This window comes from Podarcis erhardii, assembly GCF_964252035.2.
Source record: "Podarcis erhardii genome assembly, chromosome: 7".
Lineage (NCBI taxonomy): Eukaryota > Metazoa > Chordata > Lepidosauria > Squamata > Lacertidae > Podarcis > Podarcis erhardii.
The window spans coordinates 64,875,926-64,889,830 of record NC_138511.1 but is presented as its reverse complement, the minus strand read 5'-3'; the positions used below and the strand labels follow the sequence as shown (position 1 = coordinate 64,889,830).

General features: G+C 43.6%; 1 protein-coding gene across 8 annotated transcripts; it reads left to right on the top strand.

Annotated features, from left to right (window-relative positions):
* The first annotated feature begins 920 nt into the window (after positions 1-920).
* On the top strand, positions 921-12,992 carry CNR2 (cannabinoid receptor 2). Of its 8 annotated transcripts, none has more exons than XM_081870606.1 (3): positions 921-1,621; positions 6,649-6,728; positions 11,056-12,992. In XM_081870606.1, exon 3 carries the CDS (start codon positions 11,128-11,130, stop codon positions 12,166-12,168), a length of 1,041 nt encoding a protein of 346 aa, XP_081726732.1. In that variant the 5' UTR covers positions 921-1,621; positions 6,649-6,728; positions 11,056-11,127; the 3' UTR covers positions 12,169-12,992. The 8 variants fall into 8 exon arrangements, with proteins under 8 accessions (XP_081726732.1, XP_081726729.1, XP_081726727.1 ...); XM_081870603.1 differs by lacking the exon at positions 921-1,621 and adding an exon at positions 2,003-3,524 and having other exon boundaries at positions 6,441-6,728; XM_081870601.1 differs by lacking the exon at positions 921-1,621 and adding an exon at positions 2,003-3,524 and having other exon boundaries at positions 6,072-6,728.
* The last annotated feature ends 913 nt before the right edge of the window (positions 12,993-13,905 follow it).

The window sequence follows — 13,905 nt, the reverse complement described above, 5'->3', positions numbered from 1 at the left end:
TGGCAACCCATGCTACACCACTGACCTAAGTACACTTCCTCAAAACATGGAGGCTCCGTTTACCCATCATGGCTTATAGTAATGATTCTATTGGATCTTGTGCTTTTAAAAACTAGAATAGACTGGGCTTGTTCCATAGCTCACAGATTCCTGCACATATACTCCATTTTTGTGCATGAATACACAGAGTGGGGTTTCTCAGGTCCCCCTCCCACTGGGACAGACCTACTGACATTGCAGGACTGTGCCCCACACCCAACGTCATGTTTAACTTGCCTATGGATGAAATAGGTAAAATAGGAAGCAACACACTAAATTAGCCGTGTGTGTGTGTGTGTGTGTGTGTGTATGAAAACACTAATTGAGGGAAGGTGGATAGAGAACACCATTACACACTCACTAGTTTATAAACACGTCCACGTGTATATGGACAACATGGATAGTAGATGACGTTATCGTGCAAAGGTGTGTACAATTGCAAGCCACCATGTACAAAAGCAGACTCCGGGGGCAGGGGCAGTCCCTGTGCATTCATAGGCTATGTGTGTACACAGGCTTAAATGGGAACCTAAACAAATTTGAATACACATTAAACTTAGGTGCGGACAAGCTCTAGAATGCTCACAATCTTTTTGTGAGAAGGTTATATATACAGTGGTACCTCGGGTTAAGTACTTAATTTGTTCCGGAGGTCCATACTTAACCTGAAAGTGTTCTTAACCTGAAGCACCACTTTAGCTAATGGGGCCTCCTGCTGCTGCTGCTGCACCGCCAGAGCACAATTTCTGTTCTTAAGCAAAGTTCTTAATCTGAGGTACTATTTCTGGGTTAGCAGAGTCTGTGACCTGAAGCGTACGTAACCTGAAGCGTATGTAACCTGAGGTATCACTGTGTGTGTGTGTGTGTGTGTGTGTGTGTGTGTGTGTGTGTATTGCTGCAGACAGGTGGGGAACTAGAAATGAGAATGGGAATGGGTAGTTTAATCAGTCCCTATACAATGGTTAGATAATGCTGATCAGGGGCTTATGAAGTCTTCCAAATGCAGCAATCGCCCTGCCTGCCTTCCTACTTACACAGAAACACCACAAGAGTTTAACCACACCACTGAGCTCTTAGCAAAGGTGATGCATAGCAAAGCCACAGGAGACTGAGCGCATTCTTTGGCTGACAGACTCCTGCAGAAGTCAAGAGATGGAGAAGTAATAAATACTTCCCTGCTCTGGCTTGCAACTTAAAACACTTCTTGTAGCTCGGAGGAAAATCTAACTCTGGAAGGTGATCTACAACTGAGGTTGACTAGAGTGCTGATTAAACAGAAAGGAGGGTTTCTTCCCCCATGCTTGTTCCAATAAGGAAAGCACAGCAGAGCATTTCTACTTAGGAGAGGAGGGTGAACCTTGGCCAGTTACCACCCAGTCAGGAATGGATGCCCTGGCAGAGCCAATGAGTACAAGAGGCATAGGGTGTGCAGTGCCCAGTTGCTGAAGGAGGGCAACATAAGGAACCCAGGCGGTGGAATGGAGAGGACCTCTGAAAGCATCCAGACCGGGGCATCCCATCTATAAAGCCACCTGGAGCTTTGATCTGCTATCCAAAGGGTCCAGCTTTCTTGAGAGAAAAGGTACTTGTAAGATGAAGTGTTTACTGACTCTAATTTATGTTTATTCATTTATAGAAGCCTAAGTACATGTAACGACATTTGTGGAGATGTGTCCCTGTTGCCTCATTGACTGCTTTGGTTCTCCCTCCCTCCCTCCGTTCCTTCTGCTGCCTTCCCTATCTGAAATGTAGATTGGAATCTCCTTGGGGCACGACCTTGTCTTTTTGGAAAGTGCCATGTGCATCAACAGCATTGCATAAATCATTTGCCTGTTTCTTTGAATTATTTGGCTTACACTTAAAATAAGTGCTGCATAGACAGATGATCAACAATTAGCTGAGCAGTGCTTAACATGTGAGTGTGATGATGATGATGGTAGGGAACTGTAGGCAGACACACTGTATTTACTTTCTTAAAAAAAGAAACTGCAGTTGTAATTCTATATGCGCTTACCTGGGAGTAAGCCCCATTGATCGATGAGGGTCGGTTGTGGGGGAGTGAGAAGAGTTCCTATTTTCATCTGAGGAATGTTGGAGAGTTTGAAACCAGGCTGAAAGCCCCCATGGTAGAGTGGGATATATAAATTATAATAAACATGAACTGGGACTACAGTTTTAGTGTGCTTGTGGCAAGCTTCCCTTAGTTATAACAAGCAGGGCTTCTTTGAAGATACTTTCTTAATGATGCTAGCCAACGCTCCACGACTGAACAACACATGAGTCTTCCCACAGCCTAGACTTGCTAAAGCAATTTGGACAGATCCTACAAAGAGAGACCTCTTGTCAAAAGCATCTTTCCAGGTAAAGGTTATGCAGATCTGGTTTTCAGAAAATGGGAATCTTGCCTTTGTGGAATACAGCTGATCATAGTATCACAGGAAGGTCTTGTGCTTGTCCAGTAAGCATCCAAAATCACTCTTGATCTTGTTGAGCAGCTTGTGGAAGTGCTTCACCTGAGACTCTCTGCCAGGGTACATCCACTGGATTAACTTGCACAGAGGTTTAACTGAGTACACCTCAGAGGTCTTCTTCAGCAGCTTTTATTGCGTGGTGGTTATGTTCCAGGGATGGCACGTATATCTAAGAATGCATATACTCAAACTGTGCCCGTGTGAGCATCACCCTTCCAGAGCCTTGCCTGCCTGGGGGTGCTTATGTGAGATCTCTCGAGAACTCAGACAGCCCTGCAAGATCTCATGAGAGCATCACTGAGCACACATGCAGAGTGCCTTGCCTGGTAAAGAAGGCAGAGAATTTAAAAGTTATTTTGTGCTGGGTTTTCCTGGTTTGTGGAAAGAGCTTTTAAGCTCTCTGCCTTCCTTACTGGACAAGGCCTGCTCAGGACTTGGAATGGCTGGCCTGGCTGACCCAGCAAGTTTTAACCCCCTAGGTCAGTAGATCCCAAACTTTACCAGGCTACTGATCCCTTGGTTCCATAAACTCATCTCAGTGCATACTATCCTACCCTATAAAAAGCATTATTCATAATAGTGTTTTCCACAACCCACTAAGGAAGATAACACAATAAAAGTCAAAATAGTAGCAATTATTTACACCTTGAACTTGATCCAATGATAGCACTTTTTCAAAGTCTGATAGTCATTTATACCTTCAGTGCCCCCCTGCCCCCCTCCTGCTGCCTGGCTGAGGTGAATTTGCTGCATTACTGAGGAGATGGATCACTCTCACTTCCTGAACTGAGAGTAAAGGCAAAAGAGTGGCAGCTGGGGAAATGCAGGGGAGCTGCCTTGTTCTGTCAGACCACTGATCCGCCTGGCCCAATATCAACTGCATCCTGAAGCTCTGCCGTTCTAGAGTGGGGGGGGGTGGACAGGACCAAGACTCATCAGATGTTTTGTTTTGCTTTGTTTTTAAGGAGACTCAAGTAATGGCCACCATCACCAGCAAGGCTTCCTGGCTGACAGGTGCCTAGACTGCCCAACAGATTTTGCAAAGCCCCAAGAAAACCTTAAGCACAGGCAGGCAGTTTTGCAAGAGGATGCTTAGGCGGATGACGTCATCACCACAAGATGGCGGAATAGCTTTTCTCTCCCCAACCCTCACAGATGTTTACATTAGATAACTCTAAATATTAAAAAACACTTATCAAAATAGTGAATTCTAACTGGACATGTTACAGCACTCATAATTAGAACAAAAACGGGTGGGGCTGATTTATTTTGTAAAGAGATTTACTGTGGTTAGAAGGGGGTAAATGAAGACTTCAAGATCTCTTCAGAGATTGCTTGCCACAGGAGAAAGCAAATGGCTTAATCCACTTTTAAGGCAGTTGTAACAGAGTCGGTCACGACTGGACCTAATGGTCAAGGGTCCCTTTACCTTTTTTTAACATAAAGAAAATGGCTGCCCTCTAAATGGGAAGGATTTCAAAGAGATCAGCGAAAAGAGGAGCAGAGAAGGCAACTTGTACTGTAGAGCACAGTCCCATGTCTCAATTCAGATGGCTTCACAGCAACAGCCGTCAATGGCAGTTACAGCCTTCCCCCTCAGCCCTCGCCATTTGTGGCAGTTGGGAAAGCACTGGTCCTTCCAACTCTGAGATTTGTTCAAACACAGCGCAAAAGTCGAGAAAAGGTGGCAAAGTACTGGTAACAGATGCTGTTTTTGCGATGGAGATTCATTTAAAACTTAGATCAGATATAATGAAAGACTGGGATGAAACTTTTGTTGCCCCCTTAGAAATCAGCTCAGAGAACTCACAGAAGGAAAAAAGGAGCACTGAATTCTCTCGCAATACAGTGGTACCTCTGGTTACGAACTTAATTCGTTCCGGAGGTCCATTCTTAACCTGAAACCGTTCTTAGCCTGAGGTACCACTTTGGCTAATGGGGCCTCCTGCTGCTGCTGCACGATTTCTGTTCTCATCCTGAGGTAAAGTTCTTAACCCAAGGTACGAATTCTGGGTTAGCGGAGTCTATAATCCAAAGTGTTTGTAACCTCAGGTGTTTGTAACCTGAAGTACCACTGTACATTGCTGCAAATCTTTCTGGATTCTCTCACAATATGTTGCTGTTATCTCTTTCTGCTCTGTGTGCAAACACAGCTGCACTTGCTGACTTCTCCACTCCAAAAAGGCACAAGGTAAGAGCCATGTTCTCTTCCGCTAAGAAGCAATCCTTCTTCTTAATACAGCTGAGGCCGTAAACCTGTCATTTTTATAACCAGTCTTGTTCTTTTCCCACGACGCTCCAGTTCCTGGATTCCTCTGTTCCTGTTTTTCCCCAGTGAAAAACATTGACAGGGTTTTAGGTGTGCTTTTGCCTCATCACCAGAGGGGCCCTGTCAGCCTCTAGATTTTTCCCCCAAGTGGCACAGACAGCATCCTCAGGTGTGCATCTCACAGCCCAAACCATAGAGAGAATGCCCATCTCATCTCACCTGTACCTGCCCATCTTCTTACATCCAGTCCAAGGGACAGCATTGCCTACCAGCTTCCTCCTCCTCTCAGGCTGGGTATACACCATACACTTAAATTACCCCCAAAAGAAAGCTTCCTGGCAACTGTAGTTTGTTAACAGTTTGGGGAATTGTAGCTCTGTGGGGGGAACTACGGTTCCCAAGATTGCTTTGGGGGGGTTGTGCTTTAAATGTATGGTGTGCACATAGCCCAAGTGTTGCCTTTGTAGATCTCAGCAGAGGAGGAGATGGGGGCAAATTAGAATTAATTGGCTCCTCTCATTGGCACTGACTCCATCTGCTATTGGTCTTCTTGCCTTCTGCTGCACCATTCCCAATGGGCACCAGCCACCCCTGGAGGCAAGGGAGCGATAAGTTTCTCCTTGACACGGTGCAGCGGGAAAGTGGTGTATAGTACTCTGTTTCATTGGAGGTTTTAAGCAGAGGTTGGAAATGTATATTGATCCTGTAGTTTGACAAATACTGCAGTTTGATGCATTCCTGTCAGCCAGGAAGCTTTGCTGGTGATGGTAGTATTTGTAAAACTGCAGGATCAATATGGCTAATGTTGTGTCAATGCGGCTTCAGAAATTAGCAGTGGGAGTGCAGTGGATGCAGAGTAAGCAGTCATATGAACATACCCAAATAACTTTGTATGAACATGGATTAAAGACCAATCACTGGAAAGTCACTAAGTGCACAGTAAATAGGACTGTGAACATAGCCCAAATTTCCAGACAGCTATCTTCACGAGATTGGCATTTATAAGAAATATGCTCAAATGTCCCTTACTGGCAGAATCACTGTTGTTGCCTCTAATGTTCCTATCTGTTTGTTTATTTTTCTGTCCTGCTCCTCATTAGGGAACAACAGGTTTTTGCAGGGTTTCAAAGAGGGCTAGTGTCAGGTGCCTGGTGATGCCCCAACACCCCAGCTGCCCCCCCCCCGACCCTGCTCCTCCTCCTCTTCAGTCACCTGTCCTTTCTAAAGTGTGCAAGAAGATCAGGGAGAAAGAGTAACAGCCTCCATTTCCCTTGCGTTCTCTGTCTGGGCAGTGGTACATACTGGGTCCAGAGGAAGAGGGTAGCAAGGGGGACAACCCAGGAGGAGGCTTCTCTGAGGCCATCTTGCCCAAGGGCTCCCCAAATTCTGGAGCTGATGCAGGCTCCAAAACCTCCTTGAGAAGAGAGACAACAGTGGGACAAATGAAATTAGTGTGAGTGTCACAAACAATAGTGCTCTTTGCATACAACTTTGAGCTCTTTTTACAACATTGCTTACATTTTCTGGTGGTGGCAACTGTTAACACAGAGATCTCTGCCCCACAAGCCCTTTGCGGTGGCAGCCTTTGGAGAGCTGTTCCGCTCCTGCCACCTGCTCTCCTGTCAGAGCTAATGCCTGCCTGCTTTCCTTCCATTTCAAAGGTCTCACAGAGAAAGCCAGGCACAGACTCCTGGAAAGTCCCAGCGCAGATCAAGCCAGCGCTGAATCTCACATGGTCTTCTTTTTTCCACCACATCCCTCTACTCTCCGACATGCCATGATTCAGCTTTTGCAGGTTTCTGTGGTTCTTCTCTTGCAAAGGCTGTTACTTTGTGGTTTTAGCTCTCCAGACATCTGTTCTTCCCACAGACTCTCGCGGAGATCTACATTCGGGCTGATTTTGTGCAACTCTTTCAGATCAGGTGAGGAAATCGCAAGAAGTCAGCCAGGTAGGTCCTTCCCAAAATTTCATTTTACAGCGGTGATTATGACAATCCTGCATTTGAAATTTGTAGTTGTAAGCAAGGAGTAAAAGGCTCTTTTGATGATTTTTTTTTACATGAAAAGTGTTTGAATACTGTAAAACCAACATTAAAACCTTACGAAGAAAATTGCATTTGATAATTGCACATTTATCTGGGAAGCTGCAGAGTACAGTGCGCTGCTTTTGAGAGCCTTTCTAAATAATCCAAGTTCTCTAGTCAATAAATGTGCAGTAATTCATTGCAGGAGAGTGAGATGAAATTGAGAGAAAATTTCAGGGATCTCAATAAGTCTTTAAGGCCTTTTTTGAATGTTACACTAAGTTGTGGTTTAGCTTTATATGAACAAGCCTGCTCAAGCTTCAGATGTGCTCCAAGGGAGAACACTGAGAATGTACTGGAGTAAGAGAACAAAAAATCCTGCTTTCGATTTTAAATTAATGACAGTTCTCTGTCAGAATCCATGGAATAGGGATTACCTTAAATCAGGAGTGGCTAAATTGACCCGCCAGATGTTGCTTTCCTTAACTACATCTCCTGTCATCCCTGACTACTGGCAATGTTGGCTGGGGCTGATGGAAGTTTGAATCCAACAACATTTGGAAAGCCACAGATTTTCCATCATCCCTGGTTCAAACTACAGATAGCTCAAACAAAGCAGGAGCAAACCATGGTTTGTGATCCTGGTTTGTTCACTAACCAGAGTGCACACAATCCAGAGTTTGGACATAATAGGGAACTCTGGTTAGTTTAAAATGCTTCTGATCTACTGAGCATGCAGGAGGAGAGATTGTGAGGTAAGGAGCATACATGTTTTGAGGCTCAGGCAGGCTTGTTTATTTAATACTAAAACATAGCTGGGCGTTATTCCTGAAGCAGCCCACTGTTTTTTAAATGCTCGCTAATGTTATCTCTCTCATTGGGTGGGATTGTAAAGAGTGGAACAGCTCATTAACAGAAATGCTGAAAATGGCTGGCCTTTATCAAATTATTATCTTCTGTAATATAGAAGGCTGTGTACACATGGCACCTTTAAAGCACATTTGAAGTACATTAATTCCCTCAAAGAATTCTGGGCTTTGTAGCTTCTTATGTTAAGGGCTGCTGGGAATTGTAACTATATGAGGGGTGAATTACAGCGTCCACAGAGTTCTTTGTGGTGGTGGGGGGGTGTCCTTTAAATGTATCTTGTGAATGCAGCCTTACTCCCCTTTCTTCTATCACTTTTGCATTTCACTTCAAATTGTTGGAGGAAGGACAATGCACAGCACAATGTCAGAACATGGGGTTTCAGCTGCAGCCACACAGTCTTTTGCAAAGTGTGATTCTATCCTATGCAAGGTCCTCTCTCCTAATTAGAAAGAAGGTGAATGGATGTTGATGTGCTAAGATGGAGCTTTGGTCTCAATGTTTTCTCTTTAAAAGGGGCTAGCAAGAGACTCCCGAGAAGCTCAGAAGCAGGGGATAGCCATATCCTGTTGTTTGCCTCTAAGAGCCAGGAACTGTACCTGGACTTAGGGATGGAAGAGGAATTCAATTCAGTTCACATTTGAAGCTGAATCTATCAAATTCACACTTTCCAAAACAATATGAGAACCAAAATACAGCCATCATTTGAAATTCACACTTACCTGAATTTTGCAATGCACTTATCCAACCAATGTTTTAAAAAGTGAGTATGTTAAGGGAAAGTGTGCATAGAAATGAATGTGTTAGTGAAAATAACTTACCAGAATACATTATATTAGGAAAAATTGCTTACCAAAAGGGTGTAAATTTGTCACAACTACATGGAAAAATGTGTTATTAGGAGAGATTTACACTAAAATGCTGAATATTTTTCTTGAAGACTTTTTTAAAAAATCACATATTGCTACAAGAATATGGAGAACTAAATATAAGATTGCAAAAACGAGAAGCTGAGGAAACAAAAATAGACAGAGCCTTCCTTCCCTAGCTATGTTGCCTTTGAGTGTGGAGGTTTCCTTTAGCTGTCATGACTAGATGTTTCAAGGAGTTATGTCAGGTAGCCCAGGTTTACAAAAATCCAAAGCACAGACAAGAATCTATCCAGAATGCTGTGTGCTTGGCAGAAGCAAACATTAGAAAACAGGAGCTAGCGAAAGCAGATGTGGTGCTGTAAAAAAGCTCTGGAGGCAAGAGGTTATAGGGAATGTCATGTACTTGCGGACCCTAACCCAGGGATTGGAATAAGGCTTCAAAGCTCATTTAATTTAGCGCTATTAGTAGCATCAAAGGCTGCCTAACTTCTCTTTGCTAGATTTTCCCCCAAAAGGGTTTCTAAGGGTATTCTGGTTAAAGAAGTATGCTTGTGAAAACAGGAAACATGATGGAAACAACTTCCTCTTCAGAAAGAAAACGCCTTTTAGCACTTCTGCTTCTATTATATCATTGTTTTGGTTTTCCCATTAGCTGCTTTTATACACAGGAGCACAGAGCATGTCGCTTTAAATGCGCAAACAGTTCACTACATAATGTCATGTGCATGCACTCAGCCTCAATAAATAACTTGCAGTTTTGCATAACCATGCATGTATAGGAAAAGAAAACATATAAATGAAATGTATATCTTGTTTTTAATCTTTTAAAGACAGTGTAGATGCACCAGTATAGTGCATGAAAAGATGAAGAGGCTTTGCTTCCTGCATGTTCTTAAAAGGCTACAGTGCTACTACACCTGTGGTGTTACTGCATTGTGGAGGAGTGGGACACTTCCAGACAACCTTGTTACTGAACATTCATTCTGCCTTTTTCTTTTAACAAAATGTATATACCACTTACTAGAGCAAAAGACCTCTAAGCAATTTACATGATGGTGTAGCAGGGGTCAGCAAACCTTTTCAGCAGGAGGCCGGACCACTGTCCCTCAGACCTTGTGGGGGGCCGGACTATATTGGGGGGAATGAACGAATTCCTATGCCCCACAAATAACAAAAGCACACCTTCTACTCATGTAAAAACGCCAGGCATGCCTCACAAATAACCCAGAGATGTATTTTAAATAAAAGAACACATTCTACTCATGTAAAAGTTTTAGACTTAGAAGGCGATTGGGCCGGATCTGGTCCCCAGGCCGAAGTTTGCCTACCCATGGTGTAGAATTTACCGTAAAATACAACAAATCCATTAAAAACTAGTTACATAATTGTTCAAAAAAAATCATTAACATACAAAACCCAGGAAGCATCCAATGATGTAAAGAAAAGGGAGAAATGTACTGCAAAGGTGCTGGATAGGATTATTATTTTATCATTTAATTAGCTCTTTGCATTTTGGCTCAGGTACCTTTTGAAAGTGTTCCTAGTTTCTTTACAAACTGCTTAAAATTCTCCATTACAAAGATCTTGCAGGACAAAAGTGCCTCAGGATGACTTTTGAGCAGTTTGTAAAACATAAAGGCTGGCAGCATCAGCCCCGCCATGTGGGAATCCCTCGCAGATGACCACAGTGCCTGGAGACAGACCACAGTAGTGACCAGAGGAGAAATGACCACTGGGAGGAGCGCAGAGAGAAGAAACGCCATGGTGCATCTGCAGCAGCACAACCGGACGCCTTCATCTGTCCCAGCTGCAACAAAACATGTCTCTCCTTAATCAGTTTCAGCAGACACTATAACTCTCCAACTGTTTGACTTCACCCTCAAAGTCGCACTCCTCCATTGTCTCCCAAGACAGCCGGATGCCAACTTGAAAGGAAGCAAAGAAGCCTTTGAGCCAAAACATGTTGGACTAATTGAATAATAAAATAGTCATCCTCTCCAGAATCTTTGAGATACATTTCTCCTTTTTTGCTGTAATAGAAGACAAGAATATGATTGAGTAATTTTGGGCTATTCTTAAAAATGCAGTTTTGCATTTAAAAAAATGAAGAAAATGAAATGAAATGCAGTACAGTACAGTGGTACCTCTGGTTAAGAACTTAATTCGTTCTGGAGGTCCGTTCTTAACCTGAAACTGTTCTTTACCTGAGACACCACTTTAGCTAATGGGGCCTCCCACTGCCGCCACGCCACCACCACGTGATTTCTGTTCTCATCCTGAAGCAAAGTTCTTAACCTGAGGTACTATTTCTGGGTTAGCGGAGTCTGTACCCTGAGGTACCACTGTATATAGTAAAATGAGGAAGGAATCAATCAATCAAGGAAACTATGCAGCTAAAAGGGAGGTGTTGCAGATAGAACTTAGTAAATCCAGGCTGGAGTTGACCAGAACACATTGATGGCATTTGTACACTATTATATATTTAAGTTCTCTCATTTCCAACTCTCTTGCAGTTGCACCATAAATACTGCAAAAGAAGGCAACGCCTTTCTGAAGAAAGCTTGCTCACTCTTGAGTTCACCGGCATGGAGAAGTGCAAGAACACCACGGCCGGCACCTCTCAATGCAGCTCCACTGCAACGCCCATGGAATGCTACATGGTACTTAACAATTCAGCTCAGACTGTCATTGCCGTGCTCTGTTACAGTGTTGGGAGCCTTTGTATCTTGGAGAACTGTTTGGTGCTATACCTCATATTTTCTTCCCCCAAGATCCGGAATAAGCCTTCCTACCTCTTCATTAGCAGCCTGGCCTTGGCAGACACGCTAGCCAGCATGATATTTGTCTGTAGCTTTGTCAACTTCCATGTTTTCAATAAGATTGATTCATCAAAGGACATCTTCTTGCTAAAACTTGGAGGGGTCAACACGTCTTTCACAGCCTCTCTCGGCAGCCTGCTGCTGATGGCCTTTGACCGGTACATCTGTATCCTCAGGCCGACAGAGTACAAAGTCCTTGTCACGAGCAGAAGAGCTGTGGTGGCCCTGGTAATGCTGTGGGTCATCATCATGCTAATTGCTTTCCTGCCGTTGCTGGGATGGAACTGCTGCCACCTCAGCTCCCCCTGCTCCGAGCTGTTTCCTTTCGTCGACAACAAATATCTCTCAAGCTGGATTGTCTTGGTCGCCATCCTTCTGGCATTTATTGTCTATGCCTACATGAATGTTCTTTGGAAGGCCCGCAAGCATGTGGTGTACATGGAAAAGTACCACATTCAAACAGGCCAGCAGAACACAAAGGTGAGACTAGATGTCACACTTGCCAAGACCTTAGTGATTGTCCTGGTGGTTCTTGTGATGTGCTGGTCACCAGCCTTGGCTCTCATGACTTACAGCATCTTTGCCAAACTAGACGACTCCGTGAAGCAAGCGTTTGCCTTCTGCAGCACTCTCTGTCTGGTGAACTCTATGGTGAACCCCGCTATCTATGCCCTAAGGAGTAGGGAGTTGTGCTCCTCCCTGAAAAGAGTCTGCTCCTGTTTTGGAAGACTGCTGGGTGTATCTGAGAGCAACCCAGAAGTGGAGAGCACTCAGAAGTCCTGCCCAATTGAAACCATTTGCGATTAATTTGTCGCCGGAACAGGGGCAGAACTGATGAAGGTCTGCACTCCAAATGGCGTCAAAACTTATACATAGAAACTGATGTTTTATACTTTGTTTGAAGGGACTCTAGAGCTTATTTTCTACATGAGTTCGACTTGCCCTTTGAGTATGGTAGCAGTTTTTCAGTTGCAATGATTTCCCAGTTTATAGATCACAGGAACAACTCCATACAAACCATCAAATCACCAGCAATGGATGTCAAGGACAGTATGAAACCAGGGCCATTAAAGTGGTCCACCTCTGGAACAGACTATCAGGTCTGACCATTTGCAACAACAGGGTGGCATTTGGAGAGTTTATTTGTTATTTAATAAAAAGTAAAGTGGGAGCACTTCTCTACACTGTGCAAACACAAACTCCAATTATTGTGGACCAGGACTGGACACAATCAGGGCTACTCAGATGTCATATTTATGTGGCAGAGCAGAAAAAAAGGCAGAATGTAACACTTTGGGAGCTGACCTTAGTTGAAGAGAGTTTGGGAGGCTAATACACAAATAAAGAAATACCATGTGCAAAAATTGGCTTCCTAAGAATCTCTGCTCTCATTTTGTGTAGATTTATTTAATTAATAAAAGGTATCTAGTCCTTATGATTGAAAAAAATTATGCTTGGCAGTATGTGATAAATTTGTGCAGGCATGTCTGAATCCAGAGAGAGGTCTACATGCAATTTCCAGTGGTTGTGGGCAGAGCCTCACCTTGAATAGTTTCCTGTCCCTCTTCATCCACAACAAGCAACAGCTGGAACGAACTACAATGCGCAAAATAAAAGAAAATTATGTTGTGCTGGCTGTAGACTTTTCTGTTATTTTTAGTACAGAATCTAAACCATCTTATTACTTGATTCCTATACTTAAAAGAACACATATTAACTCCTGCTTCCAGATTTCCAGATGAAGGATAGAAAGAGATAACCCTTCTCATCAACAAATGACCAAGGTGGGCAGGGTGTGTGTGTGCAGAGTTGAGGCTTAATGGGTGTCAGGGGAAGACCTAATGGGCACCTTTGCTCCCTGGGGCATCATGTTGGTGCGGCAAGGCTTAAGGTGAGACTTAAGGTGACGGAGAAAAGAAAGCTGCTGCTTTGAACATACAGCTTTTTAAAAACTGCTTTAGTTTTTAAAAGTTTTTTAAAAAACCTTTTAAAAGAACCTTTCTGAAAACAAGTCCAAAAGCAAAATAAATGAACAGTCAGGTTTGTCCCCCCCTGTTCAATTGGCAATCATGTCCTCCCAAAACTAACCTACCTATTCCAAACCCTCCCAATCTGGATCCCCTCAACCCAACTCCGCAGTTGGCAGAGAAAACTACACTCTTTCATCTTCTCACATAAAAAACCAAGAATAAGCCCCAAATACCTGCACCTCCCCACCTCAGAAGGAGGATGGGGAATCCCTAACATAGAGGCATATTACATTGCCAACCAAATACGTCATATAATTCCATACATACTAGAAGATGAGACAAAACAATGGGTACACCTAGAGAGGGACACAATTGAAAATACCTGCACCACAACATACCCACTCCTCCCAAACAAACTAAAGAAAATTCCCACAACACTTAACAGGTACACACAGACCATGCTCAAAGCATGGAAAACACAAATAGGCAAACTATCCCCAACCCCATCCCCACTAATCCCCCTGGCGTACCACCCATTATTCCACCATGCAGCACAAAACCTCCAGATAAAAGC